At 41.7% G+C, this 9,605-nt stretch overlaps 1 protein-coding gene and 1 non-coding gene across 5 annotated transcripts; one reads left to right on the forward strand and one right to left on the reverse strand.

Annotated features, from left to right (window-relative positions):
* The first annotated feature begins 801 nt into the window (after window positions 1-801).
* LOC149016906 (small nucleolar RNA snoR8a) lies at window positions 802-885 on the forward strand. The gene has a single exon (XR_016173289.1). It is a non-coding gene; the product is annotated as a small nucleolar RNA snoR8a (small nucleolar RNA).
* Window positions 886-3,704: 2,819 nt separating this feature from the next.
* Window positions 3,705-8,277, reverse strand: GRF1 (growth-regulating factor 1). Of its 4 annotated transcripts, none has more exons than XM_089151173.1 (4): window positions 7,359-8,277; window positions 6,304-6,528; window positions 5,750-6,116; window positions 3,705-5,593 (listed from the first exon to the last, which is right to left on the reverse strand). In XM_089151173.1, exons 1-4 carry the CDS (start codon window positions 7,768-7,770, stop codon window positions 4,648-4,650), a joined length of 1,950 nt encoding a protein of 649 aa, XP_089007299.1. In that variant the 5' UTR covers window positions 7,771-8,277; the 3' UTR covers window positions 3,705-4,647. The 4 variants fall into 4 exon arrangements, with proteins under 4 accessions (XP_089007299.1, XP_089007298.1, XP_089007302.1 ...); XM_089151172.1 differs by having other exon boundaries at window positions 3,705-5,596; XM_089151176.1 differs by having other exon boundaries at window positions 3,706-5,593; window positions 7,365-8,277.
* Window positions 8,278-9,605: the final 1,328 nt, after the last annotated feature.

The following is a 9,605-nucleotide window of genomic DNA, read 5'->3' on the forward strand; positions in this document are numbered from 1 at the left end:
GTGTGGGCGAACCCTAGTTGCTGCTTAATTTTGATGAATGTATTTCATTTCCTGGAAGATCTTAGCCGTCCAGTGTACCATTAATCATTGAATCCATGATTCACATTTGCCGCAGTTACTAAATTACCCTTCTATACTCTTCGATCTCCTTTTCCTTGCCGTTATTTGCCCGTTACGAGAAATGCATTCCCCATTTTGCCGTTATTTGCCCGTTACGAGAAATGCATTCCCCATTTTGCCGTTATTTGCCCGTTACGAGAAATGCATTCCCCATTTTAGGGTTCGCTTCTTCTATATAAATAACAAGTGTTGGGCCAGTATGTCATCGTGGAGCGGCTTAGCTTATCCCTTTCCGGTATTGCTTCCTTCCTTCCTCCATTGCTGCCGCTGCTGCTCTTGTAGTATTTCTTACTGTGAATTGTTATTGTCTTGTGCGTTTCAATTTGTCTCCCGATGTTCTTCTTGGATTTAAATTAGGGTTCTTGTATGCTTTTGTTCCTTAGGTTAGATAGATGTATGTTTTCGTAGCGTATGTTTTTCAGAGTTTGATGAGCATTTTGCTTCCATTAGTTGGTTCACGAAGTTGGCGAAAGGAATGGGTGTTTGAAAATTACAATGCTGAGATTCTGTGATGCTTCTGTAATGAACCCTTCCTGAAAATGAGCGGTGGCGTTTAAAGCCCTAGTCTGTCGAATTGATAATCCAGAGATTAGGGTTACGCTCGCCAGTATATCGTTGATTTTTATTATTTTAATATTTATATAATCTTTTGGTTTTCTCTTTCGATAAATTCCTAAAATTTTTGGTGCGATGATTATAAAAATTCCTCGTTCTGAATGCTCATAGCATGACAGACTCCTTTACACCCATAGAATATGAGCACCGTGTATGTTCAATTTTTTTTGCTTTTGGGGGGGGGGGGGGCTTGTCGACTATTTGGAATATGAGATTTTCTCCCACCTATTTTTGGATGAAGTTTGTATGATTTTGGCATTTATTTCTGATGGCTTTCTGTCTGTTGAATTGTGAAAACCGGACAAATTTGCTCTTTATCCTTGTAGCACTACCTCTCCTCTGTTAAAGAAATTCAAGCGCATTCATGTTGATGATCCCTACGAGCTAATGGAGCAGGCTTGTATAGCACTTCTTTATACTCCAATCCAAGCAGAATTCTGACAATGAAGACATAACCATCAATTTTCTTAGTGCCTTTGTAAATTTTTTTAAAAATACCTTATCTTAGATTAGATCCTCTCTAATTTGAAACCCTAAAATGTCCTTCCTTTGAATTTAATTGAAATCTTCACCCATGGAAGATGGAACCAGCAGACTCCATCTCCTCTATAACCTTCAGGTCACCCTCCACCGCCCGCCGGCATCCCTCTCTTCTCACCTTAAAGCATGAGAAACAAAGATTTTGTTTTTGTTCTGATCAGTCTTGCTTCTTCTTGGTTTCAACTGAGAGATAACTGGCAGTTGGTGGAGGATTTGACAACAATGCTCTATCTTCAATTTCATAGATACTGGCATATATATAATTTTCGTTTTAATCCTAATATGCTCTTCAGCTGAACGCCAATTAAAAGATTTACCCCCCAAAAAAACAACCCAATTAAAAGCAAAGGTGTCTAATTTGCAACTTCTTTAAACCTATAGGTGAGTGAAAGTAAATGTTATCTCTTTTTATCAAAAAACAAGAAGGTGAGTTTCAAATCATTCTTTAGTTCCTTTGGGATGGGTTGAAGGCGGAGTACTCGGTTCTTGTTTCTGAGGAGACCACCACTGATGTGAAGACGTTTAACCAGATGCAAGCAGAGGACTTTTAACCAGGTGCAGAAGCGAAAGGCAAAACCAAGAGTTTATTTGTTGTTTTCACGATTTCGATCTATATGAATTTGTCTCTGTTGTAGGGTTTATGACACAGAAATTCTCTCTGTTTCGTTTGCCAATACAAATTGAACAGTATTAATAAAATCTTAATGTCTTGAAATCATGGATGGATTTATCATTATCTGAAGATCACAAATATTATCATTATTGGTAGATATCTAAACGTTAAGGTTCCACCCTACCTCAAGAGACTGGGGAAAATTATCCATTGGTGCAATCGAGCATCAACAAGTGCCTTGTCAAGTTTGTTAACAAATCTGTCAGCGTTACTTAGCATTTGTAGATGACTGACTGCAATCAAAAGCAATCGATGAAAATCAATTGCAATAAGGCTATTTTTGGTACAATCAAATGCAAAATTTTGATTATAATGTAATGTGCACAATTTTGAATATAATGTAAGGCAATAATGGGAATTGGATCAAAAATTTATGTTGGGACCTTGTTCTTTTGCAAGTAGGTCTGCACGTTGCATTGCATTGCCTTCCCTAGGAGTATGAATAAACTGGATTGAATCAAATCTATTTGTTAACATTTAGTTATTGTATCTAATGTGCTTTAAGTTTCTGAGAATATCTATGACATCCCAGTTATATGCAATAATAATATTGGAGAGTTCCAAAGTTCCAAATCTTGTGCTAGGATTAGGACTTATTTTACTGCCAATGCTTCAACCACAGTTGCCGAATGTTCCCCAAGAGTCTTCATAAAAGCAAAATAACATCCAGGAGGCCAAATGAGCTTTTACTTTTAGAAGCAACATTCAAAAGAGAAGCACCGTCAATATTTTGTTTTTAGCAACATTCCTTAGATGCTATGCAGCAGATCATTCTGCTGTCTTTGGAATTTGTGACATGTTGTGTAGGCTTGCTCATTTGCTCTACCTGTTATTCTAAATTAACCATAAACCTTTCAGATGAGTATGTAAATTTTTGCTTTTCTTTACCAAATAAAATTTTTTTTTTTTTTGCTTTTCTATTGTGATGTAAAATCAATTCCTTTGTTTGAAAATAAAGAAGTTCAGTTGTAGTCCAAAGAGATGATATTAAACATGCCCAAACCTGGTGTGATGAACACGGACCTCATATATGATCAAAGAGGAAACTGGGTCAAATTCCATCCTTCTGTATTTCTTATTTTGACAAAAATTATTTCTATAATTATCATACTTAAGGTCTGTAATCTAAGCAAAGAACTGGCAAAACTATGGCAATTAAGTTTAACAAATCATCACCTGGGACTTCCCTACTTAAAAACTATGATTCATGATGGATGTAATTGTAGAATTTTAACTTAAATGAATTTTATTTTTATTATTAAAAAAATGTGACCAAACCTGTTTCCAAAATTCGCACTTTAGAAAACGATGTTAAGCTTACGGGCAACTCTAGAACTAGAGTATCTACGGTTAGACCATATGCATTTTACTTTTCCCTTTAAACGAGAAGATAGAATATTACCAAAAAAAAAAAGAAAAAAGAGAAAGATAGAGGAAAAACCTCAGAGACCCTTGAATCACCCACAGAAAACAAAAATGAGACTAGACCAGAAGACTTGACCAAAAGACCCAATCAAATAATCGAAACGAATCAAAGATGAGGTTTTCTCTGTTTCGTTGTCTCGGGAAAATGTAATGGCTGCAAAATCGCTTCTGTCAGCGTTGTTAGTCAGTTCGTCTTCTTCCTGGGATTACTTATCTTCTCCCATCAAACTTCTTTGAGGGATGAATCATTAGCTTCTTACTGTAATTATAACAGCGAATCATACACCCAAAACAAAGATTAAAAACAATCCATCAATAATCAGATACATAAAGATTTCAGGGAGGTTTCGAATCCAGTGACAAAGTTATCATCGTTAGCTAGTGAAGATGGTAATTTGTGTTAAAAGTGAAAGCAAATTTTTCACCGGGAAGATTACAAGCATGAATTGGAAGGGGAATGTTATGGTTATGATATGTTGGTAAAGGTAATAAGTGAATAGAAGAGGGCATCATCTGTAGCTAGTGTTTATGGAAAGTATAATTGTAAGAAAGTGTCTGGATTGTAACTTATGAATCAGGATAGTCACACAAAGAGGGTAGGAGTCATGTACGGGTAACGCAATTGAACGTCAATGAATATACAACAAAACCTTCTCTTCTATCTCTCCAGTTCTAAAAGGCTCATTACCCTCAAAGCAGTTTCTCTATATCTCTTGTACTAGATTGATCCAATTTTTGCCCCATAATTTTAATTGATAACTTCATCACGCTAGAAAATCAATTTTCTGATAAGTGATAACTAAAATTTAGTAATATTGTACTATTTCTAAAAATACATACTACCTGACTGGGTTGGGTAATCCCAGCATTTAGCAGAATAGCCAAGAATGGTGAAAAAGGTTACATAACATAATCCCTGAAAGCTAAATGTCAAACGCAAGGTATTCCACAACCTGTTTGGTAGGAACAAATAGATCCATAATTTCAAACAACATGTCCGATTATCAGAATGTCAAACACAAGTATTCCACTTTTCTTTACCAAGTACAAACAAAGCGAGGAGCTGAAATCGAAGACGGAGAAAATCAACAAATTAACAAAGATAAACTGAGTAATCTTCAGCAGAGGAAGAGCAGATAATTCTCATCTTATACTTACCCATCTTCCAACCCACCCACCATTAGTCCAAGATGATCAAGCGTCACTCAGGAGGAGGAGGGAGGGGGGACTCGGCCACTACATGAGAAGGTTGAAGGGACAGTCGGTTGAGTAATTTACAACAGGCTTGGACCAACTAGATCATCACATTCGCTAACCTCATTGTGGGTCTTACCGTTCTTATTAGCTCCTGGGCTGCTTCCAGAGCTACTGTTAGAGAAGGAACCAAAAGTGGTCTTCTGTAAGACTCCAGTGGGAGACGATCCCAGCCGAGGGCTCCCATCCCACGCTTCTGTCATCAGGTTTAAGGCAGATACAGAGGAATCCTTGCAAGATCCAGCCGCTACTGCTGAAGTAGTCCTACTAGTAGTAGTAGTAGTAGCAGCAGTACTAGTAGGGGTAGGGGTAGTGCTCTTGTTGCTGCTGTTGTTAAGCACTTCACCGAGAGGTCCCCCCATGGAAGTAGTCTCCCAAGGGATAGGTATCCAGTTCATCTGTCTCTGAGTGGCCATGGTGGGGGGTTCACTCAATATGCTACCCACGCCCAAACCCATCTGGGTTGGGTCAAACTCACGGGACAACCTCAGAGGGGACGGTTTGAGCTTCTCATGGGAGGGTGACGAGGAGGATGAGAAATCTGAAGCCACTGGGATTGATATTGATAGCTGGGTTCTGTCTGATTGGATTTCTTCTATTTCCGGCCAGGCAGCAGCAGCGACGGCAGACCTGTCTGACCTGTTCTCTGGCCAGTCATCGATGAAGTGACGGAGGGGATGATGTTGTTGGGCCTGGGGATCCTTGTCGTTGAGGTCTGGAGACAAAGAGCCAAAACTTCTGCTGCTGCTCAGGAAGGAACCGGAACTACCTCTTCGCGATGGGTTGAAAAGCGAGTCAGAGGACAGGAGTCCAAACTCCGCACGGGAAGAATCTTCAAATGGGTTTTGTTGCTTGGGGACGGAAAACAGAGTATCCTTGTGTTTCGGATTCATGCTAGAGGAAAGCATGGATAGACCCTGGGAATCTTGCATTCGATCACCCAAATTTTCCTTGTTCACCAAGGCCCTACTGAATCATAAACAAACCATAATAAGTGAAGTGATTATGAATCTGCCTCAAGATTATAAAAGAAAGATTGCATCAACAAGATGAGAAGTTACGGAAGCTGAGGAAAGAAAATGTAGTAATAAATAAAGAGGACAGCAAAATTTTGTATCTGACCTGTTGATGTGGGAGTTGGCAGAATGGTTAGCAGCTGCTGCAGCACCTGGCTGCAAGTTCTCGATCTGGTGGTGCTGCGTGATGTTGAGGCTGTTGGACGCACCGCCGCCGGTAACCGCCGAAACAGATGATGAAGAAGCCATGGGCATCACCTTAGACGTGGCGGATCCGGAAACGGCATGGCCAGTTTGGCCTTCCACAGGCTTTCTTGAACGATGGCGGCCTCTGTTCATGTGTCGCTCACAGTACTTCTGATCGGCAACCGCATCTCTAGAGCACCGCCATTTCTTTCCATCCGTCCTACGACACCTCCCGGGCTCGGGATCGGTGTTCCCGGAGAAACCCAGATGGAAAGAACCCCATCCCACTACAGTTAAATTGTAGCAAAATGGATTATACGCCATGGACAGGTTCAGGAAAGAACAAAAAAAAAATCATTATGTTCTGTGTTCAAGAAGTAGAAAAAATTTCAAAGCCAAAGAAACCATCTTTTTGTATCAAATTCCGAGAACACAGGAGGAGAGAGAGAGAGAGAGAGAGAGAGAAGGCCTTACATGTACTAGGCCTCAAGGACCCGGCGGAGAAGCCAGCATATCCAGTCTGGCTGAGAGCTTTCCTGATGGGGTTGAGCAGATTCGAAGGTATAGGAGTGTTTGCAGTGATGTACTTGTAGATCAAGGCCTGGTGTTCCAGTTCCATCCACTGAGAAGGAGTGAATGGCCCTCTCACTCCCGTTAAAATCCCATGCATGCTTGCGTTCAAGCTTCCATAACCAAAACCTGATACAGAAATCAGAACAAAGAAAGGAAAGGAAACTATTAAGAGAATAGTAAACTAGAAAACAAAGCCAATACTTGCGGAGCAGAAGAGACTTTTAAGCCTAGAAGGAAAGGGAAACTTGAATGAAAAAGAGGAAGTGAGGGTGCGAAAGTCGAAAGAATTAAGCGAGAGGGCGCGGCTTGAAAAACAGTGGGCATACAACTTTGTCTGCAACATTTAAGGAAGCAAAGTTAAAACAAACATGAATGAATTATGTGTCCTTTACAGAAGAAGAAAACAAGGACGATGATAACCAATCAGATGGTTTCGCTTCTGCTGCTCCCATCCCTCCCGCACCGCACCCTTTTATCTATCCTTTTCCATACCCTTTTGCATTACCACTAATCTACCGTATGGAAATTGCTAAGAAACCCAAGGCAGGCAGGCGGTCACAAACAAGAAGACCAAGCTGTAAAGAAAACACTGAACTTTTTCTTGACAAGACTCGAGACAAAAATTTGTTTCAGCTTGTCCATGACCATGAAAAGACGCTCCACCGGTACTGTGAATCAGAGCAAAGCCAGAGCAGTAACATGGAAGAAAAATTGCAGATTGACATGATTTGGTTTTCCAGCCTCAGAAGTCAGAAGAATCATCGAGTCCAGAATATTAGAGGATTCCCACATCCCATCTCTAAAAAAGCAGATCGATCCATCAGAAAACAAGCTCGACTAGGCTGAGGTCTTCTGATGAGAAGAGACTCGGTAGAGGAAGAAAAAGTCGATACATTTGTGGCTGGCTATAAATAAAATAAAATGTAGAAGAAATTTTCAATTTGAAGCAGCAATACCTGTACCTGTACTCCTGGAATAAGCAGACGATGAAGTGGAATAGGGAGGAAAAGCTGCGTTCTGTAAAGCTCTCTCAGATAATGCTCCATCGTTATTGAGAAACAAAGTTTCTGATTTGGGCGAAGAGAAACTCAGCATCTGCGGCTGGTGTTGAGCAGGCTCGGGGAAGGAGGAATTAGATCTCAGAAGCGAAGGAGTAAGTTGATGGATAGACATTGGTTTGGAGGCGGAGAGATCGTCCGTTCTGGCCATTTTGAAGCTCCTCCAATCATCTTCTGCAGCTCCAGATCTTTCTTGCTTAAGGAAACTAGAAACATAGCACTTGTGCCTGGTTTCAGCTTCTGAAACCAAAGGAGCAAAACCATTGTCAGAACCCGCAAACCCATCCAAACCAACCACCCTGAAATCCATCCCAGTGAAACAGCCAATCTACAGAATCACAGATCTGGAAAAACAAGGCATGGGTTCGTGAGAAGCAGGAATACGGTGCAGCTGAGAGGTGGAAGAAGCAAGTGAGATGATAATCCCAAGGGAGGAAGGCGCATTCTTCAGGGATGGACGAATTGAGGGGGATAGTTAAGCAGAGGTGGAACCCAGAAGAAAAACATCTCTGGTTGGGTTTCTGGGGCGATTTATTTAACTAGGAAAAAAATTACTAGAGGAGAAGCAGAAGACTGGGTAGCAAAACTGAGTGGTGTTGCAGTGCAGTGCAAGAAAGCAAAGAGCAGACAAACTGCTAAGTAAGTAGGAGTAGTCCTCGCTCGCTCTCTTTCTCTCTCTGTCTCTCTCTGTCTCTCTCTATAGATATCTAAATCTAGGACATACCTTACGAAAGAAAGACTGATAGGGAGGGAGGAGGGGAGGAGGAGACGGAAGAAGAAAATGTCAAAATCGATATTTATCTAAAAAATTCTCAATTCTCTTCTGAGATGGAAAATGTCTCCCAGCTCCAGACGGCCAGACGGAGACCCCCTTCCCATACCCACGAGGCATGAGCCCCATCCCATGAATGAACCAACCCCATTTAGATTAGACCATGGCCCACCAGGCTCTAGTGTTTGTCTTTTTTTACCACTGGCCCGAGAGGAGAGGAGAGGAGAGGAGAGGAGAGAGAGGAAATCCGGCTGAATTGCCCTCGCCCCCTCGTCTCGTCTAGAACCACCAGATCTTGCGTGGACCACGATCTCAAACGTGATCATTCCAACTAAGCATACGAACGGTGGTCAGGATTGGAGATTTGGGGGATTAGATTGGACTGGTTTCCTACCCAGTCCAGTAACTCACTCAGTAGTGAGTAAGTCCCAACTCCCCAACTCATAATTAGACTCGGGTAGGACATTTTAGAAATACCTGGTTCTTGGAGGGTGTTGATGTCATTTTGAAGTCGAAGGTTTAGGGTTGTTGCGTTTTGACACACATCATCAGTCGAGTGGAGTAGACTTTGCCCTTATCCGGCGGGTTTGAAACCTTGACCATGCAAACTCAGTCAGCATATGCTCTCTCTCTCTCTCTCCCCAAGGCTCCAACATCCTCCGATTGTTTTTTACCTGCAAAATTAATGAGCGAATGAAGGGTGGTGCGGTGCATGGACAAAGATGCTCCGCCATGTGACGACAAGCAAATATCTAGAACTTCTTGGACCCAGACCTACTACGCCCTCCCTCCCAAACTCTCCCAAACACTCCCAAACTCTCTAACTCTCAACCCTAACCTTATCAAGGCTATTATTTATTTTATATGTATATATAGCCTAGCCTAGCCTAACCTAAACCTAGTCTATATCCCCTCCAACCCCCAGTAGTCCTCACACGCCCACACCCACACCCACGCCCACGCCCACGCCCACGCCCTCCAGGCTCCAATCCAACCTTCCCTCGAGCCCATGGGACCATCGGGTCCATCACCCCAAACCCACTTGCATCTTTTGCTGATTTTCTCACTCCCGGGCTACCAAGCCCTTCTGTCTGTTATCCTTACAACCCACCAAACTCCACCTATTCTTAGCTTTCTATTCACGACAATATTGCCTAAATTTGTTGTTTTGAAAATTTTTATTTTAAATTAATATAGACAAGTATCTACTCAAGACAAAATTCATTTAAACTATAAAAAAGTACCTCCATTTAACACCCACACCCCAAGCTAGCTGCTAGCTACCTTACAGGGTTACACCCCCCCCCCCCTCCCTTCCCCTCTCTCTCTTAAATGAGTATCAAATGTCTAAACAAGGCTACCGGTCCATGCAC

The sequence above is a fragment of the Hakea prostrata genome, chromosome 4 (assembly GCF_041222555.1).
Source record: "Hakea prostrata isolate BN-2017 chromosome 4, UWA_Hpros_2, whole genome shotgun sequence".
NCBI lineage: Eukaryota > Viridiplantae > Streptophyta > Magnoliopsida > Proteales > Proteaceae > Hakea > Hakea prostrata.